The following is a 21,015-nucleotide window of genomic DNA, read 5'->3' on the forward strand; positions in this document are numbered from 1 at the left end:
ACAGCACATACCATGACCTAAAGCTCTGTACCCTTTACTTATTCGCAATGTTTATTGTCTTCCCACTGGAACAAAGATCCATGGGACTAAGGATATTTGTCTGTTTTATTCTCTAATGCATCCTCACAGCCTGGCAAATACTAGGTTTGTAATAAATGATTACTAAATGAAGAAAAAATGGAATGAGGAAACTGGAGCTCAGAGAAGTCCATCATTTGCCTAAGGACATGCACCTAGCAGGGCTAGAACTCACACCAAGACCCACCACTCTTAACCTGTCTCCTTCATTGCTGTTTTACGCTGCGCAACCACACTTTCATTCATTTACTTGTTCAACAAATATCTGAGCCCTTACCATGTTTCATGCACTGTGCCTGGAGCAGGGAATACAATAGTGAGCTAAAGGACAGGGCCCCTACTCTCAGGGCATTTACAGTCCGGTATGGAAAACCAACAGTAAAATAACCTGATACGTGCTCTGAGAGTAACAGGGAGACCTAATCCAGTCTGCAGGGGACAGGAAAGGCTTTCTTAAGGAAGTGCAATCTCAAATTTAAGGTAAAGGAGTTCATCACGTGAGGTAGGCAGGGAGATTTCTGGGTTGAGAATTCAGTAAATGGAAGGAGAAGAAAAGAAAAGTTCATTAGTAGGATTTAAAGGAAGTGTGGCTAGAGACGAAAGCAGGGCAAGTGTGTGTGAGGAAGCCGGGGAAGTTACAGGATTGTGGGGGGGGATGATGATGACTTTTGATTTCATCCTAAAGAGTGATGAATTTGTACCCACTCCAAATCTCTTAGGCCCAACTGCATCCTCCCTGCTTCAATAACACGCACCTGCCCACGCGAGGGCGCACCAGGCCATGGGATTTGATGAAGACACAGTCGCCAACCTTTAGCCACATGTCATTATAACGGAGCTGCTCAAAGTAGTGGCAACCTGGTTCACCATTTGACATTTCCACAGGGACATCTTCTTTCTCCTGTGGTAAAGGAAACTGGTTGAAGATGGGCAGCTGACAATCAAGGAGTAGACAGAGGAGGTAAGAAAGGAAAGCTGACTTTCTTCATATTAAGTTAAAAGAAAAAAATAACCAAAAGCAAGAGTTTTGATGAAGATTGGAAACCAAGATTGGGATACTGAAACCAAACTAAGGTCTTATTAAATATTGCATTTATTTTAAATTTCTACTTAAGTTTCATAAAATGTTACTCCAAGATGCTTTTTATCCCTCTTGCCCCCTCTCCCTCATTCCCATAGACTTCGGGGGTGGGGGTGGGGAGCACCGCAGAGGACAGACATATCAGCATTCAGGAGCGGCCTCACCCACACACTGCTATGGACGATAAAGAGCACATTTTACACAAGCTTCCTCTTCAATGCATTTGCTGAGCTCTCAATTTTTTAAAAAAGATTTTATTTTTATTAATTTTTATTTTTTTAAGATTTTATTCATATATTTGACCAAGAGAGAGGGAGAGAGAGAGAAAGAGTGAGCGAGCACAAGCAGGGGGAGCTGCAGGCAGAGGGAGAGGGAGAAGCAGGCTCCCCACCAAGCAAGAGAGCCTGACATGGGACTCGATCCCAGGACCCCAAGACCATGACCCGAGCCGAAGGCAGATGCTTAACCGACTGAGCTACCCAGGCGCCCCTGAGCTCTCAATTTCTTAACATTAACAACTGATGGTTTTAAATTATTTTAGAAAAATAAAAATAAAATTGCTATCATTTTGATTTATTCTGGAATGGAAAGGAATAGTATACCTTTGTAACATCAACACATACACTCTGTTTCTGAATAAATTACAAGGTCTGTCACCTACTGGCTGCTGTGACACTGGGCAAATTACTTGACCTCTTAGGTCATCTGTGAAATGAAGGCAGTGCACCCATCAGATGGGGCTGTTAGGAAGCTCCAATGACACACTCCACAGTTAAGCACACAGAACAATGCCTGACTTACGAAAGCAGATAAACACTCATTCATTATTGTTTTATAGTTTTGGCAAAAAAAAAGAAAAAGAGAAGGGGGCCTGGGTGGCTCAGTTGATTCTGCCTGCTCAGCGGGGAATCTGTTTCTCCCTCTGCCTCTGCCCCCCTGACCCCACTCCTGTGCATGCTTGCTCTCAAATAAATAAAATCTTAGGAAAAAAAAAAAAAGGAAAGGAAAATAAGGCAGCTCTGATCTGATGCAGACAGTGGGCGCAGCATGTGGTTAAGTTTTAAACATATTTACTCCAAAACATATAAAAGCTGAGGAAACTCCAGACCCCAACATTTTCTATTGCATCTCCCTGAGAATATCTGAAACTTCAAACTGAAAAGAAGAAAAATCTCCTTCAGAAGGGCCAAACAATTTGTTCTGATTTATGACCTCAAATGTGATATATAAATGGTCTTCCTGGAAAATCCTTAAGGATGAGCAAGGTTATACATATAACGGGTGAGGGGAACCTGCAGGAATGGGAGCTATGAAGTAGCCCCTGAAATTAAGAATAACTTTTTCTGGGCACCTATATGGCTCAGTCGGTTAAGCGTCTGCCTTTGGCTCAGGTCATGATCCCAGGGTCCTGGGATTGGGCCCCACATCTGGTTCCCTGCTCAGCGGAGAGCCTGCTTCTCCCTCTCCCTCTGCCCCCCCGCTTGTGCCCGTGTGCTCGCTTTCTCCGTCAAATAAATAAAATCTTTCTTTCTTTATTTTTTAAAAGATTTTATTTATTTATTTGACAGAGAGAGAGACAGCCAGCGAGAGAGGGAACACAAGCAGGGGGAGTGGGAGAGGAAGAAGCAGGCTCACAGCGGAGGAACCTGATGTGGGGCTCGATCCCATAACGCCGGGATCACGCCCTGAGCCGAAGGCAGACGCTTAACGACTGAGCCACCCAGGCGCCCCAATAAATAAAATCTTAAAAAAATATATAACTTTTTATTTTAGGAATGGGTTCTGTTCTGAACTTCTTCTTCTTTAAAAGTAATCTCTCTACCCTGAGATTGAGAGCTGTATGCTCTACCTGCTGAACGTATTCTTTTAAAATGTTCCAGGAATGCCTTGTTTCAGCCAGGCAGTATTAAAATAAAGATAAGAGACAAAAGAAAACAAAAAACAAAAACATGTGCACAGAGAGGACCCTGGAGACTCATGAATTCTAATAAGAAACTGTTAATTCCCATGTTGGTTTCCACTGGTATTTCTTATTCTTCCAAAATTAATGTCTCTATGATTCCCAGACATACTGGTAAGATGTAAAAAATATCATGTTCTTTCCCAAGCTCCCTTTCTCTTGTAAACACTGTTAGGACACTAAAATGGATTTCTTTGCTAAGACACGAAGAAGTCAATTTTTTCCAGTTTTAAAGCTTTCTTTTTTGACTACATAAAAGAAGTATATCTGCGGGCAATGTTTCAAACATTAGAGCATGTAAAACTTAAAGGCAACCTTCCGTGATCCAACCCCAGAGATAAACACCTGGTCCAGCACGTAGCAGTTCTCCACACTGCTTTTACATTTGTGTACTGGTTTCGGGTTTTTTTTGAGTAATAACTGAACCACATCCCATTCTGCTACCTGTTAATTATAAGTATGCTCTTACCATGTGACTTGGACAATTTTCCAAGTGCCATAGATAGACCAACCTCACTGTGCTTACTGGCCAGAGTCTGCATGCTATGGATGTCTGACAATTTACTCAACTCCTATTCATGGGCATTTGGGTTTGGCCAAGGGTTTTTGCTTTTACAAATAAAACTGATGCTGCCCCTTGTGAAGAACACTTTGCTATCATATGGCCGGGTCAAGGGGAATGCCACGAATGGGAGAGGAGAGGTGTCCTGCCCCACACCCACACCACGTGTTAGCAGTATTAGGAATCTTTGGAACTCTTGCTAACCTGTCAGGCTTTTAAAAACTATTAGATTAACACATTTTCTTACTTTTTTTGGCTGTCCTCCCTCTATATGTGGACCTTTGCCTATTTTTCTAGCGTTACTTTTCCCCTAGATTTCTAAGAGCTTTTTGCATTAAAAATGGTAGTCCTTAGACCTTCCCCCCACTTTTATGGCTAGTGGGTTTTATATCATGTATACAAAGGACCCATTCCAAGCTTATAAATAAATAAAGAACATAGGTAAGTAACAGTAAATCTGCTTATGTTAGCAACTAGTACTGTTTCTTTTGTTTTTGTTTCTGTTTTGGTATTATTACTTTTTGGAATATGACGTAAAAAAGTTCAGGTGGCATTTTTCCTCCCCCCTCTTTTTTTCTTTTTCAAATAGCTACCTGTTTTTCCAGTATCATTTGATTCCATCCTCTCCTGCCGATTTAAAATACTATCTTTATATTCTGGATTTTAATTGTGAAAAGCCCATTCCTCCCACTGACTGAAATACCTCAATTTTTTATAAATATAAAATACATAGGGGCACCTGGCTGGCTCAGTTGGAAGAGCATGCAACTCTTGATCTTGGGTCATGAGTTCAAGCCCCATGTTGGATTATATATATATATATATATATATATATATATATATATATAAAATACAATAACATCTGGCAGGGCAAAGCACTTTGATTACTATTTTCCCCTTTACTTTCCTGGTGACTGTCACATGTTTATTCTTTCATGAGAAAGCCAGAATAACTTTATCAAGTTCTTTTTTTTTTTCTTCCAAGATTTTATTCATTTATTTGAAAGAGAGAGAGAGCAAGCAAGTGTGCATGAGCTGGGGGAAGGGGAAGAGGGGGAGGGAGAAGCAGACTCCCTGCTGAGCAGGGAGCCCAATGTTCGATCCCAGGACCCCAAGCTGAAGTCAGACATTTAACCAACTGAGCCTCCCAGGCACCCCATTTTGTCAAGTTCTGAAAACAATTTATCCAAGTCTTTTATATCCTTAAGTAGATTGTTTCTCTTTCCCTAGGTTCCAAATATTCCTTTTAAGGTTATTTCTTAATGTATTTTGCTGTTAGGTGAATCAGGTATTTTCTTCTACATGATTTTCCTAATAGCTGCTAAAGTACACTCAACATTTTCATCTTACTTTCAAAAGTCTTGTGAATTATTGTTTTGTTCATATAAGAAAGCTATTGACTCATATATGGATTTTGAAATACCTATTTGTTGAATCGTTGTTCAAAACTTTAGTTAACTGCTCCCTCATGATTTGCAGAAAAGGTCTTGCCACTTTACTGTCAATATTTTTACTATTTTTGTTTGTCTTCATTGGCTACTTTCAGAAAGATATAGGTAACAGTAGAGCAAGCAGGCTTTGGGCATGAGAAACAAATACAACTTTAAAAAATCACTTTGAGGAAATATCCGTCTAAAGACTTAAATAAATGAAGACAGTTACTGTACTTTGTCAAATAATTTCTCCTTTGATCTACTAATATAATGAAGTGTATTACTGAATTCTCCTAATTTTGACCAACCCCTGCATTTCTAGAATGAACTCCCACCTACTTGGTCATATTGTTCTTAAATAACTAACTTGATTTCACTTATAAATAAAAATACATTTTCTCCAAGTATTTTCTGCATCAATATTCATCAGTTAGACCGAACTGTAGCTTTGTTTTAATTTTGTCAGGCTTTGAAATTAAGATTATTCTGGGCTTATAAAATAAACTGGCAAGTTTTCTTTGTTCTCCACGCTTTGAAATAATTTAAACAGTACTATAATTATAGGTTTCTTAAAGGGTTAAAGGAATTCACCCGTGGAATTATCTGACCTGAGTACTCTGTGATTAACTCTCAAAACATTTTTAAAAAACTTCTTGTTGTTGTCCACTTACATGTTACATCACTACTTGATCCTTTAGTAATTTAGCGTCCTAGAAAATTATTCATTTTATTCAGGCTTTCAAATTGATTAACAGAAATATACCAGTCTTTAATTTCTTCCACATTTGCATGTCTGAGCTTAATTGCCTTCTTTTTTAATTAGGATAGTTGGTAGTTTATCTCATTGGACTTGCTGAAGAATTAGCACTTGGATTTACTTTTAAATTCTATTTTTCAATTCTACTGTTGTTTTCTAAGCATTAATTTCTGTCCTTTTATAGTTCCCTTCTTTCTGTTTGGCTGAGGTTTTATGTTGTTGCTCTTTTTCCTTCTGAATTTGAATACTGTATTCATTTATTTTCTGGAATAGATATTTTGAAATGTAAAATTCTTTTCTGTGTGGCTTTTAACTACATACCTTTTCCAAGTTAAAACTGTCTTCAGTTCGACTGTCCTCTGAGTTGTCTGTGTTCTTCTCGTCATCCCCTTTATCTGCATTTGCAAATACAGATGCTACTCGGACCACAGGCAAGGGAACATCCCGAGGGACAAACCTCACTGAGCTGATGGGCATGGTCCACAGTTTAATTTTCTTAAAAGATTTGGTTTTGGCAGAATACCGTGATTCGCAGACAAAAACATCCTCATCTCGAAAGTTTTCTGGGCATAATTTAAAGTATTCCTGGGAGACATAAGGATAAGATTATTAGGTGAATTTTCTGAAAACCAGTCAACCAAAAAAACCAAAACCACACACCAATCAAGCAAACAAACAAAAGTTAACCTGTTAAGACTTTCTGACAGTCAACAACAAATAGTAAATGGTTAGCAATGTACAAGCATCTCCCTGCTACAGAACGGCCTTATTAAATACATGCCCTTTAGCTTACCAACTGCCCTTTGAAAATATATTAGCATTTCGTACAGCTATAATGTTCCTAAAAGCTTTGGGCAGGGCTCAATATGCCTGTATCAGATAGATACACAAAAAGTATACTTTATTACCTAAAAAGCACTGACAACTTTTAATGATCTTCCAGAAAATGTCATCCTCAGAATTAGCCTGGCAATATAAAAAAATTTAAGCTAACTGCATTTAGCTACATAGTGTAGGCAGTAAATGGTGGTCTTTCATCACCAGGAGCAAATTTCCTCCCAAATCTTTTACACAATGCCATACAGACAGAGCTTAAAAACAAACAAACAAACAAAAAAAAAACAAATCAAAGTTTAAAACACAGTGCCTAATTTATAAATATCCATTTTCTGTGTTTGTAAATTTTATTTCATGGAATGATTTGTACTTTGGGGACTAAGGAGTTTCTTACCTTGACAAACATGACCACACATTTTCCCAGAATTTTACTAACGGGAACTTTATTGTAATAGTCACTCTTAAAAACTTCTTTTTCTAGAAATTTCCGTGTAGCCAGATGGAATGTTTCATTTGGCCGATAAAACCAACAGCCATACAACCATTTTTCACCTCAAAAACAAAAAGAGAGAGAGAGAGGAAATTACCATTAACAGAAATGACACATTCTTTACAAAATTAGCAAATTCTCCATTCTGCCATGGCCTGAACCTCACAATGTGCTTTTTAGGCCACAGCTTCTTGAAATAGTTATCTTAGAAGAAACAATACTTTAAAGTAATGAAATATAACAAGGCCTAAAAAATGCTACTTCCCGCCTCATATTAAAAGATGTATAATATACAGAATGAAGAAGGTGATGAGACCTGCCGTAGGCTGCTGGGGCCAGGACACACTTAGCCCTCAGGGGAAGGAACACAAAGGTATTTCATAAGGAGTCACGGAGGGAACTGGACTGCCCGGATCACGTTTCTGTCTGCTTCTGGCTTCTTTAACTCCTATTTGTTCTCCATGTCTTAAGTCAAAGGCAACTGTTCCAGGATGCCTTTTTGAAATCAAATTCTAAGCCAAGGCACATGTCACACTATAATAATTTCCTTTTGATTTGTGATGTGTACCAGAGTGGTTTGGCCAGGGGCAAAACACGAGCCTTTAGTTCTTGTGAGGCTCTGCCATTCTACAGTTCGGCTTACTGTGTGTTTTAAAGAAATAGCTGTTGCATGAATGAATCTCAACCTCACTTCGGGAAGCTGCATTTCCTTTGACTCAACTGTGCCACTCACTGGCCCTAGATCCTATGTTAATCCTATATTAAGCGGGTGCTTAGTTCTATTTACCGATCCACTGCAGAACGACGGCTGTTGCAAGGCATAACATGTCTGAGTTACAATTTTCTTCCCTGAGGACCAAGGAGGAGTAAAACAGTCCCAGCTCACCAATCTGCCCTTCGATTGAAAACGCACTTACCAGCAGAATCTTCCCACAGTCTCTCAATGCAGACGATGTGCGGCTGCAGGCTGGCCTCTGCGGGCTCCACATAGACGTAGTCCCCAACATGGTACATGCTGTTCTTAAAGCTGCAGTCCTGGCTGTACGTGCGCTGCAAGCCGGAGAGGCCTGCGGCGCCTGAAGAGTCTTCGCTCTTTTCAGCTTCTTCGGTGAAAAAGACAAAAAGGTTCCCATTAATGGGACATGGGATTCAGATGCAGGAGTCAAACAACACATACTAGTATGTTTCATTCTCTCCTAGAGCTTCAAGGGCAGGATTCAGGACAAACAGTATGAAATTCGTATCCCCAAGAGCCTGTACTCAGACTGGCCTTTCTGAGTTATAACCGACTGCCATTATTTTAAGCACAGACATAAATAAACAAAGGATCTTCACAATAAAAATAACCATCTTAATAATATATGCTCAATGTAGTCATTCTGGATGATGAAGAAAGAGGTATAAAGAAGAAAACAGGTTGCCTGTAAATCACGTAATCCTGGAAATAGTCTCATATGTACTTCCTTTCCATCTTAATGCCTCTGAAATTTGTTCCCCCTAACAGTTATTACATGGGTATGTCACAATGGAATCTTGGAATTAAAAAAATATGGAATATGTGTATCATACAATAGAGTGTCAACTATACAGGTCCACACTGAAGATACACTGAACAGGGGTGCCTCGCTGGCTTAGTCAGAAGAGCATGCGACTCTCGATTTTGGGGTTGTGAGTTTGAGCCCCATGTTGGGGATAGAGATTACTTTAAATAAATAAATAATAATAATAAAAAGATACACTGAACAGTTCCCGAGATTAATGATTTTCAACAAGACTTATTTTTGCTAAATAATACTTTTTGATGGCTACTATGCAAGCTGTCATTTGCAAATACCATAGGGTTTTGGGGGGTTTTTTTAGATTTTATTTTTGAGTAATCTCTACACTCAACATGGGGCTTGAACTCACAACCCCAAGATCAAGAGCTGCATGCTCCACCAGCTCAGCGAGACAGGTGCCCCAGGGTATTTGTGTTTCTGAGGATAAAGCTTTGCCCACATCTTTATTTCCTTATGATACTTTTCTACAAATGCAACAGCTAGAAATAAGCATTTTAAATGTTTTTAAAAAAAGATTTATTTATTTGAGCGAGACAGAGAAAGAGAGAGAGAGCACACCAAGCAGGGGGGAGGAGCTGACCCCTGGATCATGACTTGAGCTGAAGGCAGATGCTTAACTGACTGAGCCACCCAGGCACACCTTAAATGTTTTTTAAATGCATATTCAAACTGACCCCCAGAAGTCTGTATCAATTTTAGTCCCTCACTGTGTGGCCACAAGGGTCTGTTTCTCCATTTTTGCTCCAACACTATTATAATTTTTTTAAATCAATTTTATTTATTTGAGAGAGAGTGAGCGCACAAGTGGGGGGAGGGGCAGGGGCGACGGAGAAGGAGTCTGCCCTGGGGCTCAATCCCAGTATCCCAGGATCATGACCTGAACCGAAGACAGACACTTAGCCTACTGAGCCACTTAGGCGCCCCATATCATTTTCTAAAAGTTTTGCTGATTTTGGTGGAAAATGTTATCTGGTATTTGATTAGTCAAATGAATCCCCCTAAGATACAGAAGAGATTCACAAGATTCTTGAGATTATATGCCAGCAGGAGCACTGACAACTGAATGGAAAGGGACAGAGACAGTACAATATGAAAGAGTGTTAGTTAAACCCCCAAAATTGTAGAGAAAGGAAACAGGTTGATAAAACTACTCAGCTACAAACATGTGCTACCTTTCATGAAAAAGGATGATGCAGAGGGCAGAGTGCTAATTCACAGAGGAATATTTCTAGGACTTGGAACCTAATGACTCTGCCCAGCTGGATTTCAAGACTGCCTGAACTAATGACCCTCTCCTCTTCATTTCTCCCTTTCTGAATGAGAATGTCTCTCATTCTCCCACGCATGTGTTCTAGGGGATCATACCCAGAGCCTCACCCATATACACCCATTTAAATGATTTAGATAATCAGGTTCAGGACTTTTGAGCTCATAAAGCTCATAATATTTAGATGAGACTTTGATACCTGGTAGAGGGGTGTTATTGAAACAAACACCTAAAAAATAGGGAAGTGACTCTGGAATTGGACAAGAACAGAGACTGGAAGAATTTTGAAGAGCAGAAGAGAAAAATTTCTCCACTGCCATGAATAGACTACGGCAGAGAAACGGACATTAAGGACTTGGCAGAAGGCACAGGTGGAAATGAAGAAAATGACTGGAAAGGAGATCCTTGTTATATAGTGGCAGAAAGTTGGAAGAACTGTGCCCTGGATTCTGGGCCTCTTAGGTTAATCTCTTGGTTATCTTTCTCCTTTTTTGTTTGTTTGTTGTTCTACTGCCTGGGAGATTTCTTCTTCATTTTCTAATCCTTCTCTCAATGTTTCCTTTCTGCCATCACTAACAATTTTTTTTAAACAGAATCAATTTGGCATATAACAATGTGTCAAGTTATACAACCAGTTACTTTGATTCATTTATATATTGTTGACACTGTAATGACATTTATCACAGCACTTACTTACTCATGTTAAGATACTGTGGTCTATCTTCAGTGTGCATTAGCGCTCCATGGCTATTTACTACTCCTTACAAGTTTGAACCATTAAACACCATCCTCTTTTTGTCCCTAACCCATCATTGTTTTTAAACAATTTCAATGAGATGTGATTCCTACACTATATAATTCCCTAAAGTGTACAATTCAGTGTCTTGGTATGTTATTAGTTTTTTAAAAACTGGTAATACACCACATAAAACTTGACATTTCGGAACCATTTTTAAGTAGATAATTCAGTGGCATTAATTACACTCATAATATTGTGCAATCATAATCACTATCTCTTTACAAAACTTTTTATTTCAAACAGAAGCTCTGTACCCATTAAGTACTAACTCATCTCTCCTCCCCACCAGGCCCTGGTAACCTCTACTCTACTTCCTGTCTCTGAATTTGGTACTCTGGGTCCCTCATATAAGTGGAATCATATAATATTTGTCCTTTCCTGTCTGGCCCATTTCAGTTAGCATGTTTTCAAGGTTCAACCGCATAGGGAATAACGCTCCATTGTGTGCATATACTACCTTTTGTTTATTCATTAGTTAATGGGCACTTAGGTTATTTCTGCTTTTTGCCTATTGTGAATCATGCTGTTATGGATATTGGTATATAAGTATGTGTATGAGTTCCTGCTTTCAGTTCTTTGGGTCTACACCCGTGGATCATATGGTAATTCAATGTTTATCTTTTTAAAGAATTGCCAAACTGTTTCCCATAATGGCTGTGCCATTTTACACTCCCACCACCAATGTATGAGGGCTCCAATTTTTCCACATCCTCAATACCTGGTTTCTGTGGGGTTTTTTTGTTTTTGTTTTTGTGTGGATAACAGCCATTCTAAAAAGAATGAAGTGGTATCTCACTGTAGTTCCAATTTGCATTTCCCTAATGATGTTGAACATTTTTTTTTTCATGTGCTTATGGCCTTTTGTATAATTTTTTTGGAGATAAATCTATTCAAATCCTTTGCCCATTTTTTGAACTTAAATATTCTGGATATTAGACTCTTATCAGATATATGACTTGTGAATATTTTCTCATTCTGTTGGTTTACCATATTTTCAATATCTAAGAAATTTTCTTTTTTCTTTCTTTCTTTAAAATATTTTATTTATTTATTTGACAGAGAGAGAGAGAGAGCACACAAGCAGGGGGAACAACTCCCTGCTGAGCAGGGACCCTGATGTGGGGCTTGATCCTAGGACCCTGAGATCATGACCTGAGCGGAAGACAGACGCTTAACTGACTGAGCCACCCAGGCACCCCTCAAAGAAATTTTCTGTCCTGTGAATGTTCAGTTTTATGGCCTCCTATTCTTATTTTATGGATGCAGTAGTTCGTCATCTCTCTGAAGGTCTAAATCTTAATTAGTTTTTGGTTTTTTAAGAAGTTTTTCTCCACCTGCCTTCACTTTTTTTCCTTTTTGTTTTGTTCTCCATCTTACATCTTGGAGGTTTTCCTTAAATATTTGGTCCTATTTAAGTAAATACCTACTCCTATCAAAAAGCAAAATGCTAAAAAAAGCTGACTAGAAGCTCTTTAGGTACAGTTTTTTCCCCTACTGCTGGTTCCTTTTCTCAAGAGAAAAATCTGTCCGTAAGCCTGACCGCCGGCATGCTAGGAGATCACGAGTTCAAAGGGCCAGGGGTCTCACTACTTAGTATACATCCTCTCATGATCCCACTCTTTAGAACTGTACCTCTAGCCTTTCAGACTGCTGCTGTCCCTCAGTCTAGGCACTTGAGGGCGAACAATCACGGGAAGGGTTGGGGAAAGGAGCTGAGGTTCAACTCTTTTAAATTTTGACTTTCAACTGTTTTCAGCACCTCTATTTGCAGGAGTACCTGCTGCTCTAATCCCTGTGCCACTCTAGACAGGCACAGGCCTACTTAAGGTCTTCATCAGATGCTGGCAGGGAAGCCAGTGTCAGCAACTTACCCAAATTCTTATTGCCACCATCTCCTTTTCCATTGCTTCCCTTCTCTTTTTTTGAGGAAGGGGAACTTTACATTAAAGGGGAAGCTTTACATTTTGTCTTTTGTTTTGCTTTAAAATCCCCTTTCCATCATCTTAGAGGTGTTTTGGGAGGTACTAGCAGTAGGCATCTGTACAACCTGCCACGTTAAAGTGAAAGGCCTCCATGTTCTTTCACCTTTGCTTGCTTCCCTTGTATGAGTAATTAGTTCTGGCACTTAATACAAAAACACGGTGCATGAGATCTTCTAGTTTCCCTCAATTTCCATCATTATTAAGAAACCTCCTCCTATGGCTTAAAGACAAAGAGGGCTGACTGACATATAACCACTATACTACCTTCTGGTGGTTTGCTGTCTTTTTAATATGCATTAAGTGACCCGACATAGGATGATCTGAAGCAGACTACAGTTCTCTCATGGCTAGTAATAACAAGTTACAATGAGCCTCTGGGTAACCCCCCCTTCCTACTCACTCGAGTATTCTAGTGCTTACTTCACGTTGTATGGCAAAGCACCACTTCTTACCTATTTCCAGTCCCACCGCTGGGAAATATAGTCCCTGAGTTGATGGAAAAAAAAGAAGTGTTAACAGGGCTGCTCTTGGCAGCCTTAGAAAGCAGCTCTGTGCAGCAGGGCTCCCTTTCCTCTCGTCAGCAAAGGCCTGCAGGCTCCTGAGATAGGCACAGCCATGGGAAAGGAACGAACATTTCCTACTGCCTTTTTCTCTATGTGGCTCTGCTTTCCTACCATATGCCTTTTTCCAGATTAAATGCTGGAAATATTTCCTGGTAACAAAGGATCAATCAAGGGCAGTGACCAACAGTTTTTCAAATGTCAGTACCAAGGTACATAATGGGTTCACGTATCATTGCTAATCCACCAAGAAGCAAGACAGCAGGCACTGCCATAAGCTCCTGCTCCTGTTAGATCTAAAGCCTTACAGCAGCAATGCCCACAACTAAGTGTGCATCAGAACCACCCACAGGACTCGGTGAAACACAGACTGTTGGGTCCTACCCTCGAGAGTTTCTGAATTGGTAGGTCTGGAGTGGGACCTGAGAAATTTGCATTTCTTTTCTTCATTTTTTTAAGTAGGCTCCATGCCCAGAGTGGATGTGGAGCCTAAAGTGGGGCTTAACTCACAACCCTGAGATCAAGACCTGAGCTGAAATCAAGAGTCTGACGCTTAACTGACTGAGCCACCCAGGCGCCCTGAGAATTTGCATTTCTCACCAGTTCTCAGGTGATGCTGCTGCTGCTTGCCTGGAGGCCACATTTCGAGAACAGCCTTATAGTTATTCAAGACGCAGCTGTCACTAATTTTGCATTGCCAGGAAAAATGTCAATAAAACTTGAAGAAAAAAAAAAGCCCAAGTATACAAAATTTTGTCAGTACTAACAACATGGATTGTCTCAAATGTCATAGCCATTACAGCACTGGCATTTTCTGTTTCTTCTTTCATTGATTTCCATCCTGATTTTTATTATTTCCTCTACTTCCTTCAGGTTTGATTGGCCTTTCTTCCTAACTTCTCAAGACGGAGACATATACTTATTTTAGAGCTTAACTCCTTTCAGTATATGTATTTAAAGCTATAAGTTTCTCCCTATGAACTGCTTTAGATATATCCCATAAGTTTTAATACATTGTTTTCATTTGCATTCAGTTCAAGTTTTTTCTAATTGTCCTTGTGATATCTTCTTTGATCCATGGGTTACTTAGAAGTGAACCATTTCATTTCCAAATATTTGGGGATTTTCCAGATTTCTTTCTGTTGCTGACTCCTGGTCTAAATCCCATTCTGTTCAGAGAGCAAACCTTGGTACCCTTCTTTAACTTATTACCATTTCCTTCAGGCTGAGCCTGACTTGATTTTGCTAAATAGCGCAGCTTTGCTCCCAAAGAGCTCCATTCCTTTGTGCTACTGTTGCCATATATGATACTTCTATAAATGCTGTAAACCTAATGGTGACGTTGAAACTACTTCTTTAAACCTCATGTTTTCTGAAGAAATTAAGAGAAGAAAAGTGAAAAAATAGAGACAGTCTTTTATATTTACCCACATATTTACCATTTCCACTACTCTTCAGTCCTTCCTGCGGATTCGAGCCAACCATCTGGTGGTGGTTTCTTTTGGCCTGAAGCTCTTCCTTCAGTATGTCTTACAGGGAAGATCTGCCAGCAGTGAATTCTGTTTTTGCTTATCTAGGAATGTCTTATTTCAGCTTCATTTTTGAAGGGTAGTTTCACTGGATATTCTGGTTTACTCGGTTCTTGTCCCTTTCAGCACTTTGTGTATCATGTCACAGCTTTCTGGCCTCCATTATTTCTTATGAGCCATTATCATAGTATTGTTTTCTTGGACATGATAAGATGTTTTGCTGCTTTCAAGATTTTCTCTTTCAACAGCTGAATCTAGAGGTGGTTTTCCTTGTGTTTTCTTAGTGTTCTTAGAGCTGTAGGTTAATGTTTTCCTTCAAATTTGAAGTATTCAGCCATTTCAAGTATTTTTCTCCCCCTTTCTCTTCTGTCCTCTGAGACTCCCAGTATAAGTATACTAGGACACACGGAATGAGAGTTTGCTCCAAGGTCTGCTTAGCCAATGGTCAGCCAATGATTCAGATGAAGATCGTCCTCGAACACCTCAAATCCATAAGGACTCACCCTCTGCTGACTGATGTGCATGTGGCTTGGGGGACGCATTCAAAGTTTTAATCGATTTTCAAGTATCGTTTGTATTTTGCTTTCATTAGGTTCTTCCATCTCCCTCACAGAGGCACAGTTTCAGTCGGCCAAGAATGTGTGAGAGCTATCTCAGACCTTCCATGGCTACTTTCCAGGATATTCCTCAACCTCAACTGTAATCTTGGCTAGCAAAGCTGCAGGTCTACCCCATTCATCTCTGCCTTGATCACTTTTAGCTGGCAAAGACACCCCCCGACCCCACAAGCTCTCATCATTCTGAATGAGTACATCCCCTCTGGCGGCAAAGTGGCCAGGTTCTGTGCGGCTAGCCTTACGCTGGTAAATTATTCTTGACAACCAGGTTCCTTTCTCTTCTTTGCGTACGTCATTGCGTATGAGAATTTGCTTCAAATCAACTTTATTTTGTTTTCTTGCCTACGGAAAAAAAAGCCCTAAGCAAATGTGATGCTAAAGACTAATATAACTCTTGGAAAATCACAATCCTAGGTATGTATGTAAACTCAAACTTTATAAGAAATACACCTGAAATTAATGTAACACTGTGTGTCAACTATGCGCAAAAAAAGTACCTCATGAAAATAAAGAATAATGATAAAAACTTTACAAGAAATGATCACATTTCTTTCTCAGTAAAATAATGCTTTGAATTTTGAAGAAAAAACTGATTTTACTCAGTTTAATAGAAATCATTTTTCTTGTTTTTCTTTTTAAGAGAGAGAGTGAGAGCAAGCAGGGGAAGGGGCAGAGGGAAAGGGAGAATCTCAAGCAGACTCCTCACTGAACCTGATGTGGGGCTCGATCAAGACTCTGAATTCATGACCTGAGCCAAGGATCAAAAGTAGTATGCTTAACCAACTGAGCCATCCAGGCACCCCTAAATCATTTTTCTTAAAGAGAAACTGTTTGCTGGATTTTAGGAAAGTTCACTTTGGTGCGCGTGGGTGGCTCAGTCGGTTAAGGATCTGCCTTCGGCTCAGGACACGATCCCAGGGTCCTGGGATCGAGTCCTGAGTTGGGCTCCCTGCTCAGTGGGCAGTCTCCTTCTCCCTCTGCCTGCCGCTCCCCCTGCTTGTGCTTGCTCGCTCTCTGTCAAATAAATAAAATCTTAAAAAAAAAAAAAAAGTTAGTTCACTTTGTAGTTTTCAAACATAATGACTAGTATTCAACTTCCTTCCTCTTAACCATTGAAAGATTCAGCAGCTCGGTTCCTGACATACCTCTTTACGAGGGACCTTGTATCATCTTCTGAAATCACGTATACAGGTAATTAAACCAAACGGTTTCTTCTTTTCTGAAGAAATGTGATTTTTTTAAAAGTCATGTTATCTTCTCCCTGATGACCTCATTTAGGTAGTAACAGCACAGGAGCTATTTAAAGATTTACAGCAGTTGAGGAAGCCTTAGGCAACTGATGAGAGCAGCACTGCTTAAAAAGCTACTGAGTGCACTTGGGAGCAGGAGGTTTGGGGCCTGGCTTAAGCTGGTCCATGTCCAGGAAACTCTACTTACAAAAGAACAGTGGAAATGACTTATGCAAAATTCCCTGCATCTTCCTTTTTTCTTCTGCAAGCCCATTTGAGGGCAAAATAGAAAATAAAATAATGTGCACATGTGTATATGTGTGTGCTTCGAATGGAGGACACTGATTATGCCGTGTCCATTTAGGTGGGGAAATCAAATTCAGGAAACATTTTATGAGCTTCTTTTGTTCTAGGTAATTATCCCTCTAGATTTGAAAAGTGAAAAGAGAAGTTCTTTATAAGAAATGGTTTTGCCCTATGTTGGATCAACAACACCCAGGCCCGTCAGACACAGATGGACCACGAGGAGGAAGTTCTATTTGCGTCTCACCACGGTCTATCTCGGCCACATGTGTGCAGGCGCACAGGCTCGGGTGGCACAGGCGCAGCAGTGGGTGCGTGAGGCCCTCTCTCTAGCACAACGGCTTCCAGGAATTAAGGACACATCTTTGAGTACCTTCAAACGCCAATGGGCAGTCCTCTTCAAAGGAGCACCGCCGGAAAATTATATGGAAAAATACTTATAATGAAAGACATACCTCTATGAAAATGACTTCAAATTATGAAAAAAAAAATCTAACAACCGCATCTTCCAAGAAATCCAGGAATAGTCCAACTCTACTTTGTAAGCAAATAAGCAGGCAAGCAAACAAACCAGCATGTGAAAGAAAACTGGTGAAGCTGGAAAGTGTTTCACAGAGAAACATGAAGCCCTTAAAGCCTGTATGAAGCATCCGAGGCAAGCTCATTGGTGTTGTTAAATTTGCTGCATTCTAGTTTGCTAAAATGTGACATTATAGTATTTTCAGGTATCACTATTTTTGGTCCACCAAAGTGGTCCAGGATCCAGATGTTGGTTAAATTCAACTTAGCAAAGAACCAATTATGGCTGGAAGGCCAGGTTTTCATGTCAGGGTGCTGGATGAACAGTGAATGCCTGGCAAAGTCCATTTCCATTTCATTCACATTAGTAACAGTTCCTGACAGCATTATGTGAGCAGAGAGGGGACCGTGGGGATCAAATACTTGCTTCCTGCAGAAGTCAGTCTATGCCAAAGACGCGGCTGGTGTAGCATGTGGATTTTCCTGAGGGTTGCCCACCAACTGCAGCAGTGGGCTCGGGCAGGAGCAGGGCACGCTGCTGCCCACGCCTGGGGGCCCGTCGCTGAGTGAGAAGACGTCAACGAAGGCCTAGCCATGCACTGCCTCCTCCGTGGAGAGTGTGGCCAGTGCGCCCCAGTCACAGATGCATGTCACGAAGTGGGCCATGTGCTCTGCGTCCTTGTGGGGCAGTGGCACGGCGGTGCCGGTGATACCAGCAGCACCCCTGGCGCCGACGCTAGCAGGCTGGCCATGACGGTGACTCCAGTGAGTCCAGAAATGATCAAATTTCTAATAAAAGTTCCCACTGTCAAAATATTTCTAAATTCTGACAAGTGACTCAAAGTAACATTTTTGGGTTAATACAATGAAAATAAAAATTTCCTCCTAGTATTGTGGTTCAGCCAAAATACTATCTACTCTGGCCCGAGTCTGCAGGGGGAAAGCCATCCTGCTACATGACAGGGCAGAACCTTGATGCACTCACTGCTGAGAACACTCTCAGCTCCAGACAGGCCCTGCAGGTTTTATCTGCCAGTACTATTTCGACCTGGTGAGCTCCCACTCCAGTGAGTTAACTGTTCCTGAAACACTAGGGCAACAGCTCGGTCACACAGCGCTTCCAATTTTCAACAGTTTGATGACCAAACCGATGATGATAAAAGCATTTCTATCTCAACATGTCCATTCTGAAAAAAGTCCACATTCACACAGACAGGATTCATCCCCACAGCTAGCCAGGAGAGCCAGGGCTAGAACAGAGTATAGTATTTCTTCATACTTAATAAAATGAAAAGAAACCCACCTCTTTTTTCTTCTTCTCGTTTTAGTTTATCTTCCTCTAGTTCTTTTGGCAATTTTTCCTTTTTCTCCTTCTCTACATCATTATGCAAATGCTTTGTGGTATAGCTGAGTGCTGGTGAAAGCAGGATCTCTCCATTTTTGCAGAGTTCATCACGAATTTTAATAAAAAACTGCTGCAGTTCAACTGCGTCCTCATAGATTTCGGAGTCTGTCCTGTAAGGGCATCAAGAGTACCCATTGACACACAAGCCGCTTCCTCACACACCTCAGTTACATGTTTAACTCTACCCAAAGCTTCCGTAACACGTTAACGGATATAATGGTACTTCTGTACAGCAAGGCATCTCCTTCAAGTTCTAGAACAGAATCTGAAGTGCCGTTTTACCTCAGTAAGCCTCGTGCCCACCAGTTTCCTAGTCCTTAAGGTTCACTGCTTGCACAGCACATGTAAAGGAAAAGGCCTCATACAGTTTTCTGGGGAGAAACAGGGCTCACATATCCATTGATTCTGGCAACAGAAGGGGGCTGCCACAATCAAGGACCACACTGAGGCTCCACACCATATACGACACTTACTTGTATCTAATCCTTGGATTAATTTTTACTTTCTCTTAAATGAGGGACCAACACATTATATAAAGCATTGACTTAAAGTTTTAGGCAATGTCCACTTTCTTCTTTTTGAATCTCTATCATGCTTGCTTACGGCTGGTAGGCCCCAGCAAATATTTGACCCTAAAGTACGAAGTCATAAGGGCATCCATCCTGTAACAGTTACAGGACTCAGAGTCAGTATTCATGTTAGTTTCCCAGAAATGACTACCTAATGCTGGGAAGCCAGCAGAGGCAACACAGAGAAAGATGGGGAAAAAATGATCTGCCACACTGAAAACTTTTTAAAGACTCTTTCCTCATTTACAGAATATGAGGACACGACTGGGCAAAATCAGCTTCAGAATTTAGAAAGAAATTTTTTTTACTATCTCCAATCCACTGTGGTCTGAAGATGGCTTAAACATAATTCTATTAACTAGGAATACCAGGGCCTGAAAAATGATTCACAAAGGTAACCACAGACATAGCCTTAGCAGCAGCTATGGACACATTCTGGTCAGAGATGGCGTGGCAGGCGTGGCAAGCCCACTCAGCCGCCTGCTGATACCCACCACCAGAGCATCACATTTTAATGAAGCCTCCAGAATGCTTCTCCCCATCAGCAAAGGTGAACTGGAAAACAATCCAAAAACACTGCCAATAACAAACTAAATGTTTCTGGAAAGGTTTTAAAAATCTTTTCAGGTTACAGAAATGCTAATACTTGAAGGAAAGCAATAAAACTGGTCAAGGAAAGAAACTCCTATAATATTATTTTGATGCCTGTTTTTTTTTTTTTTAAGATTTTATTTATTTGACAGAAAGAAAGACAGCTAGCGAGAGAGGGAACACAAGCACGGGGAGTGGGAGAGGAAGAAGCAGGCTCCCAGCAGAGGAGCCCGATGTGGGGCTCGATCCCAGAACCCTGGGATCATGCCCTGAGCTGAAGGCAGACACCTAACGACTAAGCCACCCAGGTGCCCCTTGATGCCTGTTTTCTGAACAGAGGTTTTAAGACTGTTCACTTGATATTAAAATTCATTTTATAACAGCTTACAATTTTAAGTATAAAATTAAAAGTGAAAACGCACTTTTGGTAATCCCTGTTACACTGGAAGGGCAGATCTGTAATTCCATTAGGTGATGTTGTTTAGTAAATGCAAGTTCTGTACACAGCCATTAAAAATCTGACTTATCTTTCCTGTTTTATTTAAACAAAGTAATATGAAGAACTTATTAATCTAAGAGTCTCAGTGCTGCCTGCATGCACAAGAACAAAAACTCAAAATGGAAAAAGAAAATAACTCTTATTCCCCTTGGCTGATGGGTAATCTTTATAAGGCAGTCATTCAGTAGAATGAAATAAAGTACAGGAAGCTCTCAGTGCTTCCCTTGTCCTTGTCTTCCTGAGGGTCCCCCTTCCTATAAGGCAGTCAGAGAACTGAGCTCAGGAATGGTGTCAGCAGGTTAGGAAAGCCAGCAGCTAACTGGCATGAGTCACTGCTGTGCTGTTACTGAATACTGCTGATGGACAAACCACTGTCCCCTGAATGAACC

General features: G+C 40.5%; 1 protein-coding gene and 1 pseudogene across 20 annotated transcripts in view; both read right to left on the reverse strand.

The window, feature by feature from the left end:
- PBRM1 (polybromo 1) overlaps nt 1–21,015 on the reverse strand; it is a 115,371-nt gene that overhangs the window by 29,034 nt on the left and 65,322 nt on the right. For all 20 annotated transcript variants that reach the window (XM_034658439.1, XM_034658451.1, XM_034658437.1 and 17 more), the window contains 5 exons: nt 18,866–19,077; nt 8,116–8,301; nt 7,103–7,260; nt 6,193–6,456; nt 834–979 (listed from right to left, as the gene is read on the reverse strand). In XM_034658439.1, the coding sequence (XP_034514330.1) occupies nt 834–979; nt 6,193–6,456; nt 7,103–7,260; nt 8,116–8,301; nt 18,866–19,077 (966 nt within the window). The remainder of the gene's footprint in view (nt 1–833; nt 980–6,192; nt 6,457–7,102; nt 7,261–8,115; nt 8,302–18,865; nt 19,078–21,015) is intronic.
- On the reverse strand, nt 16,238–18,510 carry LOC105237511 (annotated as a pseudogene).

This window comes from Ailuropoda melanoleuca, chromosome 4 (assembly GCF_002007445.2).
Source record: "Ailuropoda melanoleuca isolate Jingjing chromosome 4, ASM200744v2, whole genome shotgun sequence".
In the NCBI taxonomy this organism is placed as follows: Eukaryota; Metazoa; Chordata; class Mammalia; order Carnivora; family Ursidae; genus Ailuropoda; species Ailuropoda melanoleuca.